We start from the raw sequence: 25061 nt of genomic DNA, 5'->3' as shown, positions 1-25061 counted from the left end.
ACAATTCTATAAACACAGATGGACATTTAATAAGAGGAGAGGTATGGACATTAATGCCCAACGCAGGCGCTGTTGTCCTTCTTGAAGAGCACCGCTTCGTCCAGTCGGAGAGATCCGGAATATGAAGAGTTAAAACGACATCCCAACTGTTTATTTCAGCAGCTAACAGGCTAGCTGGCTAGATATCCACGAGCTCGAAATGGGAAGCCCGTGTGAGTCTGCTTGATAGGGATCTCCACTGAGCTTTAAAGAGACGGCTTTCCTTTTAGATAATGTCGGTGGTGATTTGAAGCAGCAGTCTCTCACCCTGTAAGTAGCCTCAACTTTGAAGAATGATATGAACTGAGCGCTCAGCATTTCACTACTACAGACCCGGAGCGGAGGAAAAGTCTCAGGTTTGTTCCACAGTTTCTTTTTTCTCGCACTTCGAGTTAGCATTAATCCAAGTCTTTTACAAGCGTGAGCTGGTTTGTGAATTTCAGGAGTCGCTTTAACTCTACATGTTAAGTCCTAGACTAAGTCACTGAAATAGAGCAAAAAAAAAAAAAAAAAAGACTCCTTTAGTGTTTCTCAGCATCTCGCTAAAGTAGCGACACTTAATACTTGGAGCGTCATGTTGCGACCCGATTTGCGATTAAATGGTAACATAAAATTGTTGATGAGTGAGCTTTTTTCAAATAAAGTCAGATCCCTACATCTGCTCTTCAATGGCAGAAAGCTTTTTATTACCACTTTCATTGGCCATGGTGGTATTTGTGTTAGAATAAAACCTGTGTTTAAAGTGATGACCTTTAATTTTTGCTTAATGTTTTGGTAAATTATCATCCTGACTACAGCTTCACACGCACTACTAAAACCTTATTACTGTTCAGCAATGGGATGTTTATACACACACACACACACACACACACACACACACACACACACACACACACACACACAGACAGACAGACAGACAGACACACACACATATATATATATATATATATATATATATATATATATATATATATATATATATAATTTAAATGAGAAGAATAGGCAGTCTTATAGGCAAAAGAAATGTAGCATTTTGAATTACACCCACAAGACTAGTTTTATATTTGCCTGAGGCTACATTAAGATTTCACTATTCATTCTTACCTAATGGGTGCTACTGACAGCTGTATGCCTCAACAGGTCTCCTCCTTGCCAATTTGTTATGGATTACAGCTTATTACAATAACAAGTTGAGCCATTTACCTCATCAGGCATAAATACTTGGGCTTGGGAAAATATAAGCATAAATTAGATTATTAGCTAAATTGAGTTGACCGTGAGATTGCTGTGTAATAATAACAATGATTTTTTATTTTTTATTTTTTTTTTTGCAAAATTATGCCTTTGATTTCTTCAATGGAAAAATAGATGACTACACTTCTACAAAGGAACTTCTCTGTGGAGTCTAATGAATAGAATGGGCTGTTTTGAATAAATTTTTCCTTAACAGGAGACTAATTGTGGTGCCTCTCTGCAAGGTTAGTTGACAAGGGAACTATGAAAATAGCCTGATTCACTTAGGACATTCTGCTGGTGGTTGATTTGAATGTTTCTGATTGCTCAGCAGGGGGAACGTCTTGTAATTGTAGCCTAAAAGCTCCCGCCGGAGCAGTGTGTTTTTATGTTTTACATCCACTCTTACCAGTTTATTTTAAGACAAAGCAACTTCTGCAGCAGATTGAGGTATATGACGTCAGGTAATCAATTCTATATCCTCCCTCGCCAACCCCCTACCCCCCATTTTAAACGGCAGCTCGTTTTGACAGCTTGTTTTAATCAGTCTAAGTGTAACCTCGGTTAGATGATACATGTTTGTCTTGCAGCAGCATCAGCATGGATTTAAATGAACGACAACTTTTCAAACTTTATCGGAGTGGTGCAAGGCTGTGGAAAAAAAGTGTTGCCATTTTCATTCGGGAAAAACAAACATCAGTTTAGGGAACTAGAACAAATCTTCACTGAGTGCCCCTCCAAACAGCTGCGTCATTTTGGCTCAAAGCAGATACTATTGATATTTCCATTAAAACCTCCGTTGTTTGGTTTGGGCCAGCGATGAATGGACTCATGTTCATAGAGGGGATGTGGCTAATTGGTGCTTATATTCTGAGGACTAAATTTTCCATTAGGGGTGCGAATGTTGCTGTCACTTCCATCCATCACCGTCTATGTGCTCTCCGTACTGAGGCAAATCCAGCTGTGGCTGAAAAATGTTTTTGTGATCAAACATTATTGACTTGCTCAGTCAATAACCTTGGCAACAGTAGTTCCTCTTTCCAGCAAGAACCACACATCACAGCACAGGCGGGCTGAGGTTGTGGGGGCAGGGGAGGCTTTTTCCGAGCTTTGGTTAGAGCTTTGTGGTAATGCCGGCAGCCTTGCGAGTAGACACATTCAGTCAGACTGAGAACTGCCACTCTGTATTCAAGCGATCTACTTGCAGTCATTTCAATCACAAGAGCAATAACTCAAACTTTCTCTCATCTTGCTGTCTATTAGTTAGACACTTGTTATATCTCTTTTCTTGCTTTCATTTTGCCCATTCCCTTCTTGCATTTCAGCCTCCCCACCACCCCACTTCCGCTCCACCGTGTCTTTTGCATTTCCAGTGGAATTAATCAAGCATGTTCTTGTGTGGCTTGACTTCATTATATTGTAATGAAGCTTAGCCTCAGGTGCAGTGAAGGAAATGGCTTAAGCAGAAAGCGGCATTGCTCTTGTACACCATTATCTGAAACCAGTTTCATACAAAGGGCTGTGGAACAGATTATTCAAGATAAAAATTTCCATTTCAGCCTCCTCCTTCTTATCAGCGTTCCTGTATTCTATCAAAATCTAAGTTGAATAAAAGTTGAAATATTAGTATATTGCAATCTTGCACTGTTTTGACCTTTGTCATTCTGTTTTAAGTCTACACAGAGCCTTTTGCTTTATCTTGTGCCTTTTCTGTCCCAGTAATGAGCCATTTTGCAGCTCTTTACATCTGCCAAACTCCGAACGTTTTGCATTCGAGACTCATCTCCCATGCACAAGGAGTCAGGCACCCGTTTGATTCGCCCTCTTTTCTTTGCATCTCTTCTGCAGCGCTCACCGCAGTACTTTGTGGACTGAGCTTGCTGACAAACTTTCGTACTCCACTTTTGGCAGCGGCTGTGTCTGATGAAAGGTAATTTGGTGCTTATTCTAAACATAGTGCTCCTCTTTCACGTTGTGCTTCCCTCCCTCTCACAGAGGCATCGTTGGGGAGTAACGGGAGCTGGGGAGGGGGCTTAATCAGAAACACAGGTTTTCTGCGGGCACAGCGAGGTTTGTCCAAAAGAAAACACTGCTTTAAATTTCACTGCTGTTGTATTCAAGTGGGCAACATCTGTGGTTGAATACAGAGCATCTGGCTTTACTTTAGAGCTTAAAGTGAACTTTAGCCTTGTCAAGAACATGTGGCGGCAACCTTGCCCCTGCAGCCCCTCACCATACCTTTCTCTGCACTTAAAGGAAAAAAAAAGTCTCATCCATAGAGTGGTATGTAGCAGATCGGGTGGTCGACGGAAACTTCAATAAAGTGAATGTTTTAGTCCAATTTTCACCCTAACTGTTGCTGCTGCAGCTGCATAAAAAATGATCTGGTTTCAGGAAATCATTTAGTGTGCTATCCCGCTTTACATTAACAAGAGTACAGGAACAAGGATTAAGGATATGTGACTGATTTGTGCATAAAGCTGGTATGTAAACACTCCACGGGGCTTTCATTAACAGAAAAAGTAATGTGTAAATGAACCTTTCACTTGAAAGAGTTATTGACATAATCCAGGTTATGCCCCAGAGGTAATTGAGGTCTAAATGCTTATTCTGGCTAAGAGGAAGAAGCTATGCGTCCTCCCAGTGTAAGCCGCAAGCTTGTGCGTGTCATTATTACACGTGTTCAGGTCTTGTTCAGGGCTTGTTCTAACTTGCTCGGCTATCTGTTGCTTTCTTGCAAGGATACAAGGGAGTGCTTTTTTTTTTTTTTTTTTTTTTTTTTTTGTTCCTTCTGATGTTATGTTAGATACTTTTTAAACCCTTTTTTTCCTCCTAGTTAAATGTCATATCTGCTTCAAAAATGTTGCAGTCATGTCTGCGGCCCGACTGCCTGTGTCAGACGTTAAATGGCACTTGAATTCAGCTCTTACAACAGCGGGATATTCAGTTTTCCTCTCAAGCAATCAGCTTTCTCTCACTCCCAGCAGCAGAAGGCGCACAAATACTTTTCACTCGTATTGAGGTTGTTGCTAATCACATATAATGATTAGCTTTATCTCTTATCTCCCAATTTGTTAAATTTGTACTCTTTAACATGAATATAAATGATTGAAATTGAGTGAATATTCCAGAAACTCTTCATTTCTGCCAGTTTCCTTTTATGTATTGATGTATATTTATGTTTAAAAATAGGATAATTTATCATTCCAGTGTCATTCTGTTGGAGCTGACCGGACATGGGCCTCAAGATGTTTTTATTTTATGTTTCCTCCATTTGTTTCTCTTGGTGTTTTTAGTTTTGCTTCTGTGATATCTTACCTTGATGTTTGCATGGATTACCATATGCACATACAATCTGAAAAAGATTAGCTTTTCTCAAACTGGGGCTTTCAAGATATTGTCATTGGACTGCCAGATCATTCTAAAATATATACAATATATAGCTGACATTTATCAAGTAAATTTGAGATTTTTCTTTGAACTGTTCATCAATGCAAAGACAAATAATCTGTCAAATGAATGCGTGAAGTTTTTAATGCATTAACAAAAAAGTTAGTTTTCATGCTGAATGTTGGCTTTAGCTCAATGAGGGAACTAGTTGTTGCTTTGTTACAGCGGTGATCTGATTCCACCAAAAACCACTTCATTGTTTTTATTAAGTTTCTGATAGTTTTCAAGCTTTACATTTAAAATTCTTGTTTGTCCAGAAACAACATTGATTGATGAAGTTTATTTCAATAAATATCCAATAAAGAACATACCTTAAAATAAAATAAAATATAAAAATAATTGCGATTTTAAAAGTCTGAATGTGGTTTGATCTAATTGAGAGAAGCTGGTTTTAGGCATATGGGTGCTTTGTCAAAGCTGTTAACATAATCCACCAAAAACCACTTTAACCTCCTTATCCCTTAGAACACCAACATGTGTTATCTTGAGGGTTGTGGCTCATAAAGATTGGAAGCTACTGCTCTAATTTATTTTGTAAGAGAAGGCTTAAAATATGGTTATGCTTAATTATGATAATGAAATGAATAAATGTCGAAATTAAGTCCACTTTTAAGTGAAGCTTCAAAATGCCTTAAAGATTGCCTCAAACTGTCACTGTCTTTATCCACGTCTCGTTTCTGGTACAGAAAAGAAAACATAGTGTCACTATGCTCAGCTTATATATTCATGCTAAGGAGAGAAAACTGCTGAAATAGTGTTTTTCTTTGCCTCCAGAAATGTTTAGAACATCTGACTTTAGCGTCCCTGTTTTGGATGTGGTCTATTTTTACATTATTCATGTTGGCCTGATCTACTCAAGGTATTTTCAGACACAAGTGAGAGGTAAGAACAAGTGTATTCAGCTCTTATCTGACACCCTCTCAACAGGCACACGTCTCTCACAGCCACTGCTCTCTTAGCTGCGTTTAACCCCGTGTCTCTACAGATCTCAGCCCCTTCGATCTGAAAGGCAAAATCCAAGAAACACATCGACGCACACATTAATAGTGTGCCTTCTTGTTAACCATGGCCTCTCTAGTCAGCTGTCTTAATAGGCGTGTCCTAATGAGCTCTAATTGAGAATGGCTAATTTGCAGGGCCTGAGTCATTGTCTTTCTTAAAGCGCCTTATAAGAGTCTTTGTTGAAAAGCTAATTGGGGGGGGTTCCAACATTGCTTCATCAGGGCCTTCTCGAGAGCTTTGTTCTCTCCTTCTTTTCGACATTGCTTTTACGGTTTTACTCCTCTGCTGGCATCGGTTTGCTTCGCGAGGGCATCCACAGATTCTATCCACCCCCCCTTCCATCACAAACGTTATTTCAGTGACACTAGCCATTTTCAAAGAAACAACTTCAAAGCATGTTTAAAAGGAAGCAGGGCAGCGCTGATCAAAGGTTAAATTTTTCACAGCGCGACTCTTTTCACAATGCATAGCGAGATTTCTCCAACAGATTATCAAGAGGAGTTTGCAGACGGTAAGTTATTTTGTAGAACAGTGGAAGAAATGATACTTGTATCATGCGCACGTTTTATTTATGCCAGGAGAGGAAATTATACATTTCTTCCTAATTTGATTAGTGCCAGTATATATTTCTCTTTTCCCCTACTTGTATTAATTTGTCTTGTTTTCGGAGCGAAACGCGGGAGATTTTTTTCACAAAGGGAGCAAACCCATAAGCAGGTTTATTGCATTTCCTGTGGGCCAGCTCATTTTGTCTCAGAAAGTAATGAAATCTCTCAAATGACCCAAACAATTTAAATTTGTGAGGCAATTTCATCTGATTTTTTTTGTTTGTCTTGTTTTTATTGGTGGTATTGCATTTTAGCGATTGGGGTAAAAGGGAAAAATTAAATAAACTCTTTTAAAATTGATATCTATGACCAAAGGGGCAGTTTTGGATTCATGAATGTAATTCATTTTTATTTTACCTAAGGTAGTGAGTTTTCCTCTTCCTTTCTCTGTTTAATTTCAGGACTGCTTGTTCGAGTTTGCACTCAAACGCCAAGAAGAGAGAACATGATGCAGTGGCCGCTGCCAGGCACAAGGCAGCTGTGCCCACCATGCCCGTCCTCTCAACTTTAGAAGCATCCCCTGTGCACCATGACGGAGAGGCATTGAGGTTCACTTCCCGACGATCATCTCAGTCCTCTCCTCTCCCCATCCCTTAGCACCCTCTATCCCCACCCACCCCCATCATGCTGCGCTTCTTGCCTCTCAAGCTTGGCCGCCTGTACCGCTGTCTGAAGCTCCTGTTGTTGGTGGGATTGTCTGTCATCTTGTTGATGAACACCCACACCCTGTTTGCCTCCTTCCAAAAGAATGAGCTTACAGACAGGCGATTCATTAACCTCAACAAGTGTCCCGCCTGCTTTGGCACCAGCTGGTGCCGCAAGTTCATGAACGGTCAGGTTTCCTTCGAGACGTGGGGTCGCCTGCGATTTCTAGACGTATTCAATGTCAAGAATGTTTACTTCGCACAGTACGGAGAGCCCAGGGAGGGAACTCGACGTGTGGTGCTCAAAAGGCTCGGCTCGAACCAGGAGCTGGCCGAGATCGACCAGAAAATCTGCAAGAGGGCCACAGGAAGGCCACGCTGCGACCTCATCCAGGCCATGTACAAGACTGAATTTGCCCGGATCAACGGGGACGTTCGCCTGCTTACCCCAGAGGTGGTGGAGGGTTGGTCAGACCTGGTGCACTGCCCCTCCCAGAGGCTGCTGGACCGTGTGGTCCGCAGGTACGCCGAGACCAAGGACTCAGGCAGCTTCCTGCTAAAGAACCTGAAGGACACAGAAAGGATGCAGCTGCTCATGACTTTGGCATTCAACCCCGAACCTCTCGTGTTACAGGTACTGTCTGTTTAAACTTTTCCTAAAATTATTTGTGTGTGTGTGTGTGTGTGTGTGTGTGTGTGTGTGTGTGTGTGTGTGTGTGTGTGTGTGTGTGTGTGTGTGTGTGTGTGTGTGTGTGTGTGTGTGTGCAACCCTTTCAAGCAGGGTAATATTTGACTGTTGTTGAGGTAAATATTGCATGGAGATAAAGGGATGTCTGTCAGCTGATCTAGGACAGCAGGTGTTTTCTTAGTAATTGATAAGGCTACAGTTACGGGATTACGTAAGGAGGGTCACAGCATCAGAACAAAGCAGGCCAGGGTGTTGGCCCCCCAGTAAATTACAGGGTGGGGATCATCATTTTCCTTCCTCTTCCACAGATCTGAGACGCATCATTACACCCTCCCTTAACTCCAGTTTACATCAAGACTCAGTGTGTGCAGCATGAATATTCCTCTCATAGAGCAGAGACAGGTTTAAGAGCTGTGGCCTCTGAAAAAAAAAAACCGAGAGATTTTGGCTGCTTGCAATACTGCATATTTAACACAAAATGTAGGGCGGTTTTGAATAATTCAAGGATGCATTTGTAAATGGTCCAAGTTGTTTTTAATTTTAATACATGTCTATGTCCTCTAGATTCTCATCAATTGCGGGTGACTTGAATGGAGAACTATCTGGAGGATTTCTTAGCGAGATTCGCGCCACTACTTTTGAGCTTTTATAAACGTCCTAAAATATTTTTTGTAATTAATTTCCATCCTTTTTAGCACAATCAAGTGAAAACCTGAAAGTTGAATCGATAATTTGCAGCAACTTTCAGCATGTGGCTCGGATCAGAATGTGGCAGAACATTTTGGTTTTTAATACCGTTTGTCTAATTATGTGCCGCATCGTAACGTCATTTTGACTGTGACATGTTAAACGGAATCAGCAAATGATGCATGTTGCAGGATAAAATGGGATGGTTGTTTGATTTGACTTTGAAACCCTGTTTATAAGCTGCCATCCTGCATGTCAAAGAGGCCATTCTATATGCCACATGAACACAGTCCACATCCTTTTCCCTCTCTGATTTACGGGCAGCCAATCAATTTCAATTTCAATCTGGCATTGACCGCGTCTCGTAAGAGGACAGAACAACAATGGTCTTGGCCCCTGTAGAGATTCAATAACGTGTGCTGACCCCCCTCCCTCTTCTCCCCTTGCCCTTACACACTGGACCAGGCACCTCTGGGCATTTTGGAGGACAAAAGGCGAAATCAGCTTTTTAGTCCGGTCAATCTATAAAATCTGATTAGCCTTGTGTGGTCACTTGCTGTCCCCTTGCTTCCTCTCTCCACCAACCTCCCTGTCTGTGTCCCCGCCCGCTATTCTGTTCCACTTGTGCAACCTCCACCGATAAGGCCATCAGTGTTTTTAACGCCATTATGCATCAGTTCAGAGGCCTGGTGAATCACCCTCTCCTCGTTCTTATCTTGCACACGGCTCCAGACATCTCACACCAACACATCACGCGCACACATTGTCCACAGCTCTTTTCACATCCCACTCTCTGTAGCCTTTGCATGTTTACAAGGACTCCATGAATTGTTTATCTCACGCTGAACTTGTGACTTTTGGGGTGGCACTTTGGGGGGGGGGGGGGGGGGGGGGGGGGGGGGGCACACACACACAAAGGAAAGGGCCTCACATCTCATAGATTCACATATCCTGAGCACCTCGACTGTTCGTCAGCATCACTGAACTCAAAAAGATGAGAAAATTTGCTGAGACTGAGAGAACCTATACACAAGGTTGGGCAGCAGCAGACCATAAAGAATTAATGGCGTCTATAGAGATTGAACAGGAGACGTGCTGCACTACAACACCTTCTCCTTTTTTTCTTTTTTTTTTGCCAGAGGTTAGACAGCTGTGTGGGGATTTGGTTTTAACACAAAACAGAAGCGTGTAGGCTGAGTTTTTTTTTTTTTTTTTTTTTTTTAAATCCACTCTTTAAATGTAACCTAATCCTTATCAGCTAAAATGGTCTCTTCTTTTCAGACGAAGAACCATCAGTCTCTTTGTGGTGAAACACCTCTCATGAGCCGGATGTGGCAGCTATCACTCATTTTTATAATTGTTTTACTGTATGTAATTTCCCCCCCATCGTCAGTCAACACTGTTATGGTTTAGGGGGAGGGGGTTTGTTTTCTCTCCCGTCTTGCTTTTTACAGTTAAATAATGCGAATATCATTTCTGCTGTCTGCTCGGCGAGCTGCACTCTCTTAGAGGGGCTTCTGTTTCCAGTCTTTTGAAGCCACAGGCAGTAAATCGGTCCTGATTCACTATGAGAAACCAGACCTTCTTTGTCAGTGGGAAACAATCTGCTATGTTGTTTCGGGTCTGGCCAACAATGAGTGTTTTGTGTGCTTTGCTGGTACACAAGTGTGCACACGTACATGCAGACACATACACACCACCCCCATTTTTCTGTCACGTGGAAGACAGTTTGGCTTTGGGGAATAAATATTTTTGGAAGACGAAAACGATGAACAAGAAAATCCTTGTGTGATAAGAGGCATCTCTTCTCACATTGTTTGAGAAAACTTTCTCTGCTGCGATGAATCTACTTTTGTCAAAGTCTTGTCTCTTTGCCAGCCAGAGGAATTACATGATCCCGTTTAATTTTACTCCTTATTCAACAGTAACTTGGTTTGCATGAGACGTGAGTAATTCCCTCTACTTATTTCCATGGTTGGAATCTTATTTGCCATCCTTGGATTCTCTCCTCCAGCTAGATGACTCACTGATTCATCAGGTGATGGTGGTGTTTGATGAAGTACATCTGGCCCAACCTTAAATTAGTTTGATTTTAGCCAGTCTTCCCTTCCAAATCATTAAGCATGGTGGGTTAGCCAGAAGCATGTGACTGCACTTGCACCCTTTTTGATCCTCAACCCTGTCGTGCTCAGTGAAGCCGAGAATAGGATGTGACAGGCCTGTGGGGTTAACTCAGTCAGCGGTGCACTCTCATCTGCTCCAAACTCAAATCTGTGCGGCCCCACACACCCCGCTCCCTGTTTTCATTACCATCTCTCCCCGCCTTCCACATATTCAGCATGTTCACCTCACCTGACAAGGAGACATACTCATCTGACAGGATGAGCTCCTCACGTTGTTTCTTCCAGAACAGACACATCTGACACTCGTACCAAAGCAGAAAAGAGAAGGATGACCTTTCTCAGATTTCTCTGAAGATTTTTGACAGCATCATTTTAATGCAGATGTGAAACATTAACATTCACACTGCTAGGAGTAAATCCTGTTTTTAAATGGGAACATATCTCTTTGGTATGCTGATTAATGAGGCTCTTTGCAAAGTTTTTGCCTCAACTGTGACCTGCTGAAAGTTTAATTTTCAATAAGAAAAAAGATTTAAATGTGCTGAATTAATACATTCATAGCTGTTTACAAAAGCTATGATTCAATAATCTTGTAACTTTGTATGAAAAAGGTAAAGTAAGAAATAGGATGGTGTATTTGTGTAAAATCATGTCTTAATTGGGAAGGATTAAATAATTATCCAAGTTTTTTTGTTTTTGTTTTTGTTTTTTTTTTTTATATTTTCCACCTTATATGCTACACAAAAGCAATTAGTTCCTCATTATTGTCCATGACTTTTCAAGCAAAAGGACAAAAAAAAAAAAAATCACAAACCATTTTACATGATTATATTTTAACACCCAAGTGTAGCTTTTCCCAGTCTGTGTTTTAATATTTAGAGGCAGTTTATGTTTGCAGAATGGCCAACTCTTCGGGGTACTTGGAAATGATTTAATATCAAGAAAAACAACAACGAAACTAATGTGTGAACTAAACTGACTAAATTTCACAGTAACTTAAAGAAATATACATTAAGGCTGAACACTTAATTGTTTTTAAATCACAAGGTAAAATGTTGTAATTAGCAAATCACACAGGAACATTTCACACTTCATTTTCACGTTACACCTGGTTTCACACCTGCAGCGTCCGCTGTTTTACAAATCCACTCAATTTCAGCCTCCCGTCTTGTTCTTGTGCTGTTATCACTTAAACATCATGTGGCAGCTACACTCAGCAGAGTCAAGTCAGATTTGCAGACTGCTTTTTATTTTTTTGATTTATTTATTTTTTTATAAGTGACTGAAACGCTGTGACAAAAAGCAGAAGGGACAGAAAGCAATCCAAATTCTAAAATGTCTTTGTGAAGAGACGGAAAGATAATTTTACGAAGTGGACTCGGTTTAAAACATTTTTTCCAAAAGCTCAGATCTCAGATCAGTTCATGTTCATAAAATCTACAATGAATATTGAGTCCATTTTAGGCCCTGAAAAGACTACAGTGATGAAAGGTTTAGCTTGTTCAGCTGCATCTCCATGATGGACATGAAGTTCTCAGCACAACACGCGTATTCCCATCTTTATCTCCTGGGAGGGTTTAAAAAACAAAAAAACACATTTTTGTCTGTTTTCCAGAGGCTGAAGTAAAATATTTTCCGCCAGGTTCTCTGCTAGTTGGAGTGTGTCTAGCTGTGTGGTCATGCATCGAGGTAGAACTCTGTCATCTGTAATTCAGGAAGCGTGTAGAAAGAAATCAGGTGCCGCGGTGTAAATGTGATAAATAACACCATGCTGTTTAGATTTTACTGCAAGGACAAAGTTTAAACCTGTTCCTTTCAGGAATCATTGTTCGGGCTACAGTTTGGATCTTCCGGTTGGTCGATCAAACTCTTCATATCTCAACTTTACGTTGTCACGTTAGAATATAAACGGATCTTATCTTTTGACCTTATCACGTTGCAACTCTTCTATGTCTTGTAAACAAATAAGAATTTAGCAAAGACTGAACAGAAGCATGAATACAAAGGATTAAATTACTAACCAAACATGTAATATTTGTGTAAAAAAAAAAAAAAATCACAATAAGATTTTGTCTTTCAAAATTATTTGGGCCTCTTGTCCATTTATTCAGTTTAAACCTTTACATTTCACATTCATGAAAAATGCAGCTATAATGCTTTAGTTTGGTTTTCTGGGTCATGCCTCTTTATAAAGAGGATCAACCCCCCCCCCCCTTTTTTTTTTTTTTTTTTAAAACATTATTATTCTTTTCATTTAATCTCACACAATGCATGCTATCCCAGCTTAAGTAAATGTCTCTGTCTCTAAGGCTGACTCGGTGGCTGAGGTCCGCAAGTAAATAGTCTTTAAGTTGGGAGCCTGTGATTAGTACCTTTTGTTTTTGGGTCTGGGGGATTGTGATGCTCTTAGCACACAAGAGAGAAGGTTCTGCTTGCCGCTTAACCCTGCTTCAAGTGTTCCCGAAACCCCTTTCATTATTCTTATAGGCCTTTGTGTACAGACTGAATCCTGTTAGGATAAGACAGGGAGTTATCTGAGCCCGACTCTTCTCTTTTGGCTGCCCTCGCTGGATGGAGGCCCTGGCGTAAAGGCGAGAAGAGAAGGAGTGGAGCAGAAGGGTTTGTGTGATTGTGTCTTGTACAAGCCAGAGCCTTGTGGTGTTTTCTCCCATTTGAATGAGCCAGACTGCTTGTGTTACCATAATCCTTTCTCTCCTCCCTCTTCTTTCCAAACACACACATACACACACATGCACACACGCCTGACAGCTGTGTTTGGTTAGGTAAATGCCTGTGGCTACCCTACTCCCCCCACCCCCACCCCTTGCTCCATCCCACCTACCAGCTTCTTTTTTAGATATGTCCCTCAACGTCCATGCTTCCTACTGTTACAGCATAAACCCTAACCTACCAAACGGCCAGCTTGTGAAGACACAGTTCTGCAATGAAAGAGGGGCCATGCACAACTCTCACTGGGCCCCTTAAGACGGCCAATATGGATCAGTAACAAGCAGCTCTTTACAGCGCGTTGTCCCCTAGAGAGCCCACGGCCTAATGTTAGAGCAAGAATATGCTTTTTAGCACATCATCTTCCCTGCAGTAATAAAACTGCCCACTGCATTAAGGCATGAGGCACCTGGTTCCTGCTGCAGAAATTATGAGAGGTCAGCAATATGCTGTAGCGTCTCTGGGTTTTTAGCGTTTGCACCCTAACTAGTGGCTGCACGACTTTCTTTAATCAAACTTCTCACTGGATGCTGTTGAGTCTGGTCATACCCTGACAGCTCTCATTAAGGTAGAGGTCTTTACTAGCTCCAGAGATATTTAATTAGTTTTTGTAGAGGGGGATTTCGCTGCTCGGCTCGGCATGCAGGTTGAAGTGCAAGGTCAGTGACAGCAGTTTCCCTGCTTGCCGTGCCACCTAGTTGCCCCCAGGATAATTGGCGTCTGCTCTGAAATGTACAACCCTTCATGTAGGCCTCAAAACCCACAGCCGTCAGGTCTCGGGCCAAGTTTAACTTGGTTTCCTCCTGTGCGTTGTGTGGGCAGCATGACCACCTCGACTGAGTCAACACCACTCCCTGCGACTTAATACATTCCTCGTCTTCACTCCGAGGGGGATTTATTAGGTGGTTATACGTGCAATGGCTCAGGTTCAGGTCAGAAAAGGGTTTCAGCAATCAGCTAGCAGCATGGTGTGAGCTTACAACCCCAAACCACACTGTCTTGTGCTCTCATTCCTCATCCTGTTCTCATTCTCTCTGCAGAGCTGAGGCCTGCAAAATTCAAAGACCTAGCCAACCTGTTTCTATCAATGCTTGACAAAGCTTACTGAATTATGTGCATGCTCTTTGCTTCTGCTCTTTAAAAGCCTTACTGATCTTACTGGTCTAAGGAGCTGGAGTTTCTTTACCTGACTTCTTGCTTTTGGTTACTTTTCTGAGCTTTATGCTTTTTGATCTTTTACTTTCCACACAGACACACAACAAACAGTCTATAGAAGTCTTTTGAATGTTCTTCTTTCAGTGACTTTATATTTTTCACAACTCCATTCCTGTAATAAACAGTGACTTTTCCATCATTGAACTCCATGCCTGAATGAAGAAGAGGGTGAGGCCTATCCTAAATTCAGATACATACAATTAACATTCTTGGCCTGTCGCTTCTGTTCAGCTTCTTGAAATGTACAACAAGACTGCTCGGTTTGGTGCTCTGTCTTATGAAGCTCCTTTCTTCCGTGTTCAGAACATCAGAATTGCACTTCTATGCTGCAGGTTTTGTAGGGCAGAACAAAGAGGGGGGAGAAAATGGGGGAAAAAACCCCATAAAAAGCTTGTGAGAAATTGCAACAGTTAGAGATGAGTAAGGTGGAGGAAAAAGAAGCAGCACCATGTGTGCCTTGGCTGAAGAGGTAGCTCTGGTTCCCCTGTGGGGTCTGGGCCCTCGCTGTGGACTAGCAGACTGTATTTTAAACTTAAATGGCCAGCAAAATGCCAGACGAGGCTCACCGCACTTCCTTCCAGACACACAAGGTCAACAGGAGAGCTGCACGGAAAAAGCAATGTGCTTTTTCAGGTCCAGCTTGGCAGCATCACCTTTCCAACTTTGCAGAACAGATGTGACTCCTTCTAAGCACCTGTGATAAACAGACTGAGTAATGCTCTTTTTGTAGCATTGGCTTTAAAAGTTTCTTTGTCTTTAATGGCTGACTGTGTCTGTAACTTTACCATTTGATTCCCCGACTCTTGATGAGTCGTGTCCTAGCTTGTTCGCTGCGAAGCGTGAGGTTTTGTTGAGGACAGAAAATGTTGAGAATTTACACCACACCCTGCTTGGGGGTTTATAGAGCTGCTCACATGAAGCCCGTCTGTGGCAAACTACTAATTTCCTTTTTCCTGTAACTAGTTGCGGTTGGAAGATGAAGGGAGCTGGTTCCTTTTTAAATATTACATTAATAAAACCCAGCTCTATGTCCACCATAATCATGTGTATGTGTGTGCATGTGTGTGTCTGATGGACCAGTGTTCTTTGCAAGCCAGCCAAGCCAATATCTTGGGAGCCACTCATGTTTACTCTGTCCCTGAATAGAGGTTGTTATCAGCCCCGGTCACGTTGCATGTTCTCATTCACACGCGCTCAGATACAGTTTCAAATAGACACACACACATACACACATGCACACGCAAACAAGGAGCCTCTTTCGAACCTTCTTACACACACGCCCACGCCCTCCCCCGAGTAGCCCAATAGAGCCCAAAAGGGCATGCCTTTGTCAGCAGATGTCAGGACGCAGGTGTGTGTTCCTGTGCTTCTCGCTCCACTCGTTTCATCCTCTTCTCCAGAGGCTGCACATTTGTCTGTGGCCCTGTTTCATTTCAGCCTTCTCCTGCTTGCCCCCCCCCCCCCCCCCCAAGAGGACGCCAGCGTGTCTGTTGTGTTACCGGGAGAGAAGCGAAAAGCACCCCCTCTCCACCACCACCACCTCTCTCTCATTCAATTCTGCTGCAGTGCACCAGCACAACCTTAAAGATTAGATTAGCCAGACTTGGGCCTCGAAGTCACTGTGAGGTCGTATTTAATGACGAGGTTCTGTTTTTTTTCCGCCCTCGCTCCCATTGTCCTCTGAGCCAGAATCTTTACATCTGCTCAATGCAAGACATTGAGCAGATATGCCATGATGGCTTTGGACATCATGTTTTACCATTTTAAGCCTTTGCTAAGCAGGAGATGAAAGGTTTTTATCCACTGACAGGAACAAGAAGTGATAAGACCTTTTTAAAGCAGTAAAAGTTGCTGGGATGTGTCATTGGCAGCCTTGCAACCTCAGCGTTTTTGAACAGCGCAACATCATCGGGAGATGACTGCTAAAATTTGCTACCCATGCATGAACTACTCACACACACACGCACGCACACACACACACAGTGCCTTATAGGTCTACTTGGAGATAGTGTAGTGGATGTAATATTCGGCTCGGTTTTTCCAATATACACCCCCTCCTTCACTCACCTAACGCCTCATTGCGGACGTTAATGACTTCTGCAGGGTAACCATTTAAAGAGCGCTATGGGAAAATGATTGGTGGAGTATTTATCAACCTATGCAATGAGCGAGTTTGAATCCAGAGCTCCGGTGCCCTCTTCCATGCACATGCCTAGACTGTTCAGCAGTTCTCACCTTTTTTTTTTTTAGGTGTGCATCATATAAAACTTGGATTTACGAAGCTCATAAAAATGGCACCAAGGTACAAGTTGTTACGTCTCTGATAATTGTGCCAGAGCTACGATCCTGTCTACGCGGGGAATGAGCGACATCTATGTTAAGAACCGCGGACGAGGGCCAGACAGACATGAAGGCCTTCTCATAACAGCCGTTGACAGTGTCTGAAAGTAACCTCAGGGCATTTATCCTGCTCCTCCCTCCCACCAGCCATCTCCCCCCCCCATCTGCCGTCGCTCTACTTTTGCTCCTATTCATGCCTGCAACCTGACAACAAAGAGAGAGATGTGTTTAGCAGGCAGGTCTTTGCTGGTTTATTCCCCCTGTCTACTGAAGCGAAGCGGTGAAAGACACCGTGTTTGTCTCTTCTGTTTGCCGTCTCCATCGTATTCTCTCCTCTCCTCTCACGCGCTCTGTCTGCTCCCATCACCCCCCCTCCCCACATCTATCCATCCGCCCTGCGGGGCTGAGAGAGAGAGAGAAAGAGGACAGCGTTTTACAAAGCAGGTTTAGCTATAACACTGGACAGGCTAAGTTTTGTCAACAAGACCAGGAGCTGCTCGAATTTGCAGCATCAAAAGTGATGCAAGGTTTGAATTTGGGTCAAAGGGAGGAGGCCTAATAGGGATGTACCACCAACTGATCCAGCGTCTGCTTAAACTTTCCTTACCAACTTTAGAAATTAGAAAGCCATTTTAGATATTTAGCCTATTAAGCTGCTAATCCTAAAATCTGCTATGTAGGAATGCCCGTTGGCATGGATTCTCTCATTTCTAGCCAGTGTTTGAGAATGTAGTCAGTCCACTATTGTCTCGTTTGTTTGAATGTTTACTTCCTCATATACTGCTTCCTGCCAAGTTCTCTCGCAAACCTAGAAAAAAATGTGGAGGAAGGGTAACAAGGCAAGAAGTTTTGAGAGAAGTGAGTCTTGCCAAATCAAATGACTGGCCGAGACAGACAGGCTGCAGGAAGTGACCCACCATTGATTGGGCCTCCTCAGGGAGATGGGCTCAACCAACACCGCATTTGGCTTTTCATACTCCCCTTCTCTTCTTTAAAACACTTGGAAAAGGTCCGTCTTTTTTAGTTTATTTGTTGTGTTGGGAGTCATTGCTACATTTAGACACTTTTTTTTTTTCCCCACCCAACCCCTCCCATCCAGACTATTTTAAGGTTTTCCCACTGAGTTGCTCTTTGAAAGCATTCTTAGTCTTTTCTCAGAACTGGATCCAGCATGCAGCATCCTGCACAATATTGTGGGAGGAATGCTTCATCAACAATAATCCTGTATAGTCACCATTTCACCCAAAGGCTTTACTAGCCTTTAATGCCAAAGTCTCCATGCATCCAGCTGTTGTCCTGGAGATGGAGCAGCTGCCAGGCCAGTGAAGAGCATCAGCTGGAATGGTTAACACATATGTCTTTAAATAATTTGTATTTCGTTAAAATTTAAACGAAGTTGGGGCAGCCATGCATATTTAACATCCATCCTCGCAACAGAAATTGAAAGCTGCTATAGATTTGAATTGCCAAGAAAAGCAACAGTTCTAATGGTTCACACCTCACCTGCAGCGTTGTGGCGTGTTTCCTGCCATGTCTCTGCTGCGGTTGGGTTTCAGAGACGCAGGGCTACGGAGACTGCTGTGAAACATGAGTGCTCTGCGTTCTCTGTCTGTGTCTCTGGGTCGACTGCCTGCCAAAAACTGCAGCCCAGGAGAAATTTGTTACATAGGAAGAGTGGCTTGTCATTAAGCCAGCATATGGCAGGTGTTTATTGTAAAAGATGGAGGCTTATAGGAAGAGGGTTTGTTATAAATGATAAAAGTTTATCATTTGTAGCAAAACTCATGCAGTTATGGGGTGCTGGTTGGATTGCTCTGGCACATTCTGTTAATTTGTCCATCCACTATGACAGCTTGTGACAATTAAATGGGTTTGGAGGAAAGAAGCAGATTTAGGGAAAAGGTGAGTCACTGATGCTGCAGTCCCCTGAAGAATTTGCAAAATACAGCCGCTTCATGCAACCATCTGTGTGTGCATTTGCCCTGTATGGATGTTACCACATGACTTTGAGTGATTGCAGATGATGGTGCATGTGTGGCCCTTTTTGTGTGACCTCAGCAAAGCAAATAAAGCTTAGAGAGATTAGGGTATTGTGCAAAAACGGCAATACCGCTTGCTTCTAGCGGTTTTAGCTCGGCATTATTAATCAGTTTTACTTTATAATACACAGTCATTTCTTGTCAGCATGCCCAAACTGCATTAACCCGGCTAGCCAGCACCACACAGCCGTTTAAACGCCCCGTTGCTGCATCACAACACATAAGGCTTTCCTGCTAACTGCTGCTACCACAAATCACCTCCTATCAGTTCTCTGGAACCACTGAGTATAGCAGCAAACATCAGCTCATAGCTGTAGGGCTTAAACACAAACTGGCTCTTTGCTTTTATTAAATTTAATCCGTTATACCCCAAGCTGGCTCTGTTTCACATGATCCTCTGGCAGATTTTCAGCTATTGTACTTAGAATTGTGTATAAAAAAAAATTACCTTAGGCTGCACACAGAATCTTTGTGTTTAGTGTCTGCCATTTTTTCCTTTTCTTTGATCTTTCTCTGTATTCAAAAACAGATTTCTTTGCAAATTAAAGAAATATTTTTTGACACTGTGAAGGCTTTCTCAGTTCTTGTGTCGGGCTTTGCTTTTCAAAGTCACTGGGGTATTTATGTTATTCTATCAGATCTGTATTACACTATCTGACTTTTTCTGGCTTTTAAATCAGCTGTTGTTTCCATTCTCATCTGTTCCCCTTTCCTAGAGCTTTCCATCAGATGAAGGGTGGCCATTCGCCAAGTACCTGGGAGCCTGTGGGCGCGTGGTCGCTGTCAACTACGTGGGCGAGGAACTGTGGAGCTTCTACAATGCGCCCTGGGAGAAGAGGGTGGACCTGGCGCGGCAGCTGATGGACATTGCTGAGCAGCTCACCAACAACGACTTTGACTTTGCCCTGTACCTGCTCGATGTCAGTTTCGACAACTTTGCAGTCGGTCCGCGTGACGGAAGAGTCATCGTCGTTGATGCAGAGAACGTTCTTGTGGCGGACAAAAGGCTTATCAAGCAGAGTGAGTACCCACGTCCAGTAATTCTTTCTCTCATATTAAATATTCCAGCATCATAACAAAAGAGTTGCTGCTCAGTTTTGCTGAGTTGCGCATCTTTAAAATGATGGAAAAGGATTTTTTATGACATAATTACTTGTGCATTGCATTTTTCCTTTCTGTCTTGTTTATCGACGGCTCTCTCAGAAGCCTGGGTGTGTTTCACCCACACTGACCATGATTCAGATTCTCTAGAAATGAGGCTCATGAGGCAGCGATAAGGGTTTGAGGAAAGGCCTCTAGAGACAGACAGCTGTGGGCAAATTTGCATAAGCTGGAAGCCTACTCTTCTAAGAATATACTCCTCCAGCACCCCTTCTGCCTCTAACATGTGCGTCCCCATCAAAGCAAAGATCTTTGGATAATGAGCCATCTCTACTGCCCTAGTTTTTTTTTTTTTTTTTTTTTGCCTCTCAGGATAAACTTCATAACAAAGACCAAAAGGAAAAAAAAAATATATATTGAACTGTAGACTGTGGATGTTTCCGTCCACTCACCCCTCATTTTAGAGACCACTTCACAAAGAAGGATGACCACCTAGTCAGGCTCCTAGATCTGTCCCCTCCTGCAGAAATCCTATTAAAGTGATAAACGGTGATGTTGCTAAGTGTTGAAGTTTCACTATTGTGTCTCGTGACAAATATGAACTGTTGTCTGTATGTGAAAGGGAGGGTGTGTGTGTGTGTGTGTGTGTGTGTGTGTGTGTGTGTGTGTGTGTACTTTTTGTTCTTGGAGGGGAAGAACTGATGAATTTATCCTGAGATAAAATGCCGTTTTGCCAAATTACAAGACCTGATACCAGAGAAGTGTAAAGTGATGGACAACAAGTCAGAGTACTCAGATATATCCTGGAATTTTTTCCCCCTTGAATTTGTACGTACTCTATATATGTATGTATGCCACACTCAAAAATGTATGTATATATATATATATATATATATATATATAATAGTTTCTCAAGAGCTGCAATTTTCCAGCTTGTCATTGAAGCTCCTTTTCCTCCTGAAGAACAGTTCAGGTTGCAACTTCCTTTGTCTGGCCAACATACTTAGAGCCTGACAGCTCAAGCTGCTTACCCCAGCCGTTGCCCAGCGTATAAGCCTCAAGTTTATTTGCTTCTTGTGTGTTTGTGTGCATGGATGTGTTTGTGTGTGTGTGCCAAGCGTTGCGTCGCAGCAGGAAGGAGGAGGATGAAAGCAGTAATGAGTATTAGGAGGTCATGGCTGTGCATGGGACTGCACTAGGAAATAGACCCAGCAACTTCCCAAAGCCCCACAAATGGAGAATCCAATCCTTACAATTAGAGTCTGAGATTTGAAAGCAAGCTGGGTTTGTTTAATGCGAAAGTCATCAGCCAAAACTGAAACCAATTGATTTGTAAGTCAAACAAGCGGAAAGCCGTGCGCTGTTCCGCCCCGTCGTCGGAGACAACCATATGGATGCAAACAGTTCCAGAAAGATAAAACGCGTGTCGTGTTCAAGCTGTGTTATTCCCTTTGCACAGTCCAGTGGTCCAAAAAGAACCATTCTCCCTCATTGAGTTTACAACATTTGTAGACGCTTCCACCCCTCTTAGCTTTTGATGATGCACGCTGTATGATGAAACACACACTTCTCCCGTCTCACCTGGACACCATCCCACACGTACACAAGCAACAATTCTTCCTCACACACTAATGCACCCAGCAAGCATTGTTAAAAGCGGCTTGCTCCCTGGAATGCCACCAGTGCGGCCACTCTAACAAGCATTTCAGGCTCGGTTTAGCCTTGTGAACGCTGAGGAGTGAGAGGAATGTATACAAGTCCAACCTGAGCTCCTTAACATGGAGGGTGCCAGTTACACAGTCCTACCTCGTCTGCTGCTCCACTCATTTGACTTGGAAATGATTTAGTTTGCTTTGGAAATGCTTTAGCTTTGTTTTGCTCGACTCTACAGAAAGAAAGGAACTAAGGTGGATTGAGGTGCAAATAACTAGACATCATACTTTCCTTTAGTCTTTAGTTAAGTATCAGATTACTTTTTTTTTACTCATCTTTGTCCTTGAGCACGAATCCCTGCTTCGTTTTTCTTTTTAGGTGCTCTGTCTGACTGCTGTGCAAATTTGTGTGTGTGTGTGTGTGTGTGTGTGTGTGTCAGTGTGAGTGAAAAAGAACAGGACACACTCCCGATGCCATCTGTCAATCATTGCTGAGGTGTGATGCATGGCCAGCTCCGAAACATTAATTGCTTTCACCTCACCTTGCTACCTTCTCGTGTACATCTTTGTATGTGTTGGTGCACACCCGTGGCAAGCTCGCACAGATAGATCCATCTTCATCACTCGCACTGATTGAGGTTGATGCGCCCCTCCTCTTTGGGGGGCCTCCACTGTGGGCTCCTTCACTAACAGGGCAGCGCTGGATGTTTGATTGAGTTGTTCTGATGAGCCAGAGGAGAAGTGCATTACAACGCTGATACACTGATTATTTGGTCGTATCCTCTGGGTCCCCCACCCCAACCTTGCCCCTCCTCCATCTTACCAATGTTATCGATCTGCTTTATAATGCACAAACCAAAAGTGCTCCCATCATTCTAGGTTATTTTCTCGCCTCCCTCCTTTTTCCAGTCCGGTCCTCCATAGTGGGGGAAAAAGCATTGTGAAATGAGCTGAAGAAATTATTTTATTTGCTCAATAAATCAGGAAAGGGCTTCCTTTCTGTCAAAAGAAACAGTAGATGAGTTGTTTGGCTTTATACTTCAACAAAGCATTTCTTCTTAGTGGGTGTAGAAAATAAAGTCTTGCCTTGGATGTGTCAGCGGCCGGCAATTTTTATTTCTTCGCAATTTGCACAAACTATTTAAGAAGGCTTTATATTATTCCCTTTATTTCAGTTTTACTGAAACTGGATTAGGGGAGGGGTTATCTCTACTATGATGTTAAAAGCAATTAAAAACAGTTTGAAAATTAAGAACTAGACAGAAAAAAGGTAAGTGTGTGTGTGGGGGTTTTAAGTTTGCAAGATCTGCACATTTTAACTGTATTCCCCTGAAATAAAGCATATGATCCCGTCATTGCTTTTATACAGTAAAAATACGTGTTTTTTTTTATGATTAATCCACGGTTCCTGCTGAATGTTGTGTTTCTGTCTGACTGCAGATAAGCCAGAAAACTACGATGTGTGGTATGAGAGCCGTTTTGAGGAATGCGACAGGGAGGCCTGCCTGTCTTTTTCCAAGGACTCCCTTTGTTCCAGGGTCACCGTGGACCATAACTACTATGCCGTGTGCCAGAACCTTCTGTCACGGTACGCCACATGGCGGGGGACCACTGGAGGCCTCCTCCATGACCTGCCGGCCCACATAGCCAAAGATGGACAACTAGAGGCTTTGTTGGACGAGTGCACCAAACCCAAAAAGCGCTATGGCCGCTTTCAGGCGGCTAAGGAACTGCGCGAATACCTCACACAGCTAGCTGCTGCCTCCTCCTCCTCCACGACCAGGTAATGAATGGAGTCAGCGTTAGCCCAACGCACCAAGACTGGATTTGTACTCTTTATTCCGAGACTCTTGAGATCTTGGTTCTTGTACATGATGTCATTTGTTCCCCTTTGTGCACTGGATGCACGATGTTGGCTCTTGCATCAGGAAGTAAAAGAATCCAACTTGAAGGCAGATTTGCTAAAGCCCTAGCTTTTAGCTTGACTTTGCTTCTTTGTAAAACAAAAGAATAAATAAAAAGCGTGACTCTATAAAATTTCAGCTAGAACCAGGAAAGAGAAGGGAGAGAGGTAAAGTGTCCCCAGCCAGTGTGTGCTGACATCGCTGGTGTGAAAAAAAAGGGCTCTGGTAAATCATCCCCCGCTGAAGCCAGGCTAACGCAAACCAGAGCTTCTAAGCTAAAGCGGCAACGCATCACACAACCCCGATGATGTCCATCCTCCTTTTCACTCGTGACATTCAAGCATACCCACTTCAGTTTCCCTCAACGATCTATTTTGTCTTCTGAAGGATGTTTTTTTTTTTGTTTTGTGTATCAGGATGCAAAAGAAGTCATTTGGTACATGTGCTTTTTTTCCCCTGCTGTGCCATGGCTTTTTCTTTCTGTAAGCATTGCTGCCTGGGAGTTGAGGGTAGCATGAATCTCTTGCTGTCTCACGGCAAGAAATACACCAAGCTTTACCAGGTAGCGAGGACAGGCAGGGTGGGGGGGTGATGTTGGTTTTCTCATAGGATTAAAAGAGAACCTTTGGCAGCTGTAAAAGCTGTAGAAGTCCCAATCAATCACTTAATTTGTATGTATCAGGATGTTGGCAATCTTCATGTTTGTGTGTTTCTTTTTTTTTTTTTTCATAAGAACTAGAAAGCAAGCTGCTCACAGGAAAAAGAAGGTGATAATTGGAATTTGGTGGTCCCTTGATGCAGATGCGTCTATACCAAAGATGCTGTTTGTAATAGGAACTGTAAGACCACATCCCTAACCCCCAGGTGTTCCCTGCTACAGCTGCATTAAACACTATATGAGCTGAGGAGCCTGAAAACAGCTGTTGTGTCCCAGAAGAATCAAACCCAGAGGTCTCTAAAACAAAGATTGTCCTAAGTTGTGTTGCATAATCCCCTCTGCTTTGGATAGAATTGATAAATGTCAAACATGTTTTCATTCAACAAGATTAGAAAACTTGTTTACATTGGAAAAAATGAAGTTATTTTTAAGAAAAGCAGAAGACATGACAAAGGCACAGTGTAATGGCCCCCCCAGTGCCTGATTCTGTTTAAACGAATCCTGTTGTCAGATGTCTCCCACCAGACTCAATGCAATAAGCAATTGGAATAAAAAGGGAATGAAAATATCTGAAAATGACATTTTTGCTCAGAAGACTTCCCTGAAGCAACTTCTGACCTGCATGTTTAGATGTTGCAGCCCAGAGGTTTCTGTTTACATTTTACACACTTTGCACCACTTAGAGGTTGGGATGAATTTACACAGCGGACCAACAAGTGAAAGCATCGTGTTCAGTACCGGCTCAGTCTGATCGTGGATTATAGGAGATGTTCGTCAAGTAACTTTGGGAAAAAGAAAAAAAAAAATCTTGTCTTTGGTTCTATGTTGTTTCTGTTTTCATGTTGTTAATCAGATGCTGAAAGCCCAGTGGAGTGTTGTGTAGCGCTGACAGTAAACAGTAAGTAAATACGAGCCACTCCATCTATGGGGAAACTGGAAAGCACAGTGGCT

The 25061-nt window shown here is 42.6% G+C and overlaps 1 protein-coding gene across 1 annotated transcript; it reads left to right on the top strand.

Moving 5' to 3' along the window:
* On the top strand, positions 1 to 23335 carry dipk2ab (divergent protein kinase domain 2Ab; the record flags this gene model as incomplete). The annotated part of the gene is made up of 4 exons (XM_079259502.1): positions 1 to 395; positions 6734 to 7610; positions 19512 to 19815; positions 22989 to 23335. The coding sequence occupies exons 2-4, from the start codon at positions 6957 to 6959 to the stop codon at positions 23333 to 23335; spliced, it is 1305 nt and encodes a 434-aa protein (XP_079115628.1). The 5' UTR covers positions 1 to 395; positions 6734 to 6956.
* Between the last annotated feature and the right edge of the window lie 1726 nt (positions 23336 to 25061).

Source organism: Telmatherina bonti (assembly GCF_933228915.1).
Source record: "Telmatherina bonti genome assembly, chromosome: 20".
Taxonomy (NCBI): domain Eukaryota; kingdom Metazoa; phylum Chordata; class Actinopteri; order Atheriniformes; family Telmatherinidae; genus Telmatherina; species Telmatherina bonti.
The sequence above is the reverse complement of the archived record's forward strand: the minus strand, read 5'-3'. Positions and strand labels throughout refer to the sequence as shown.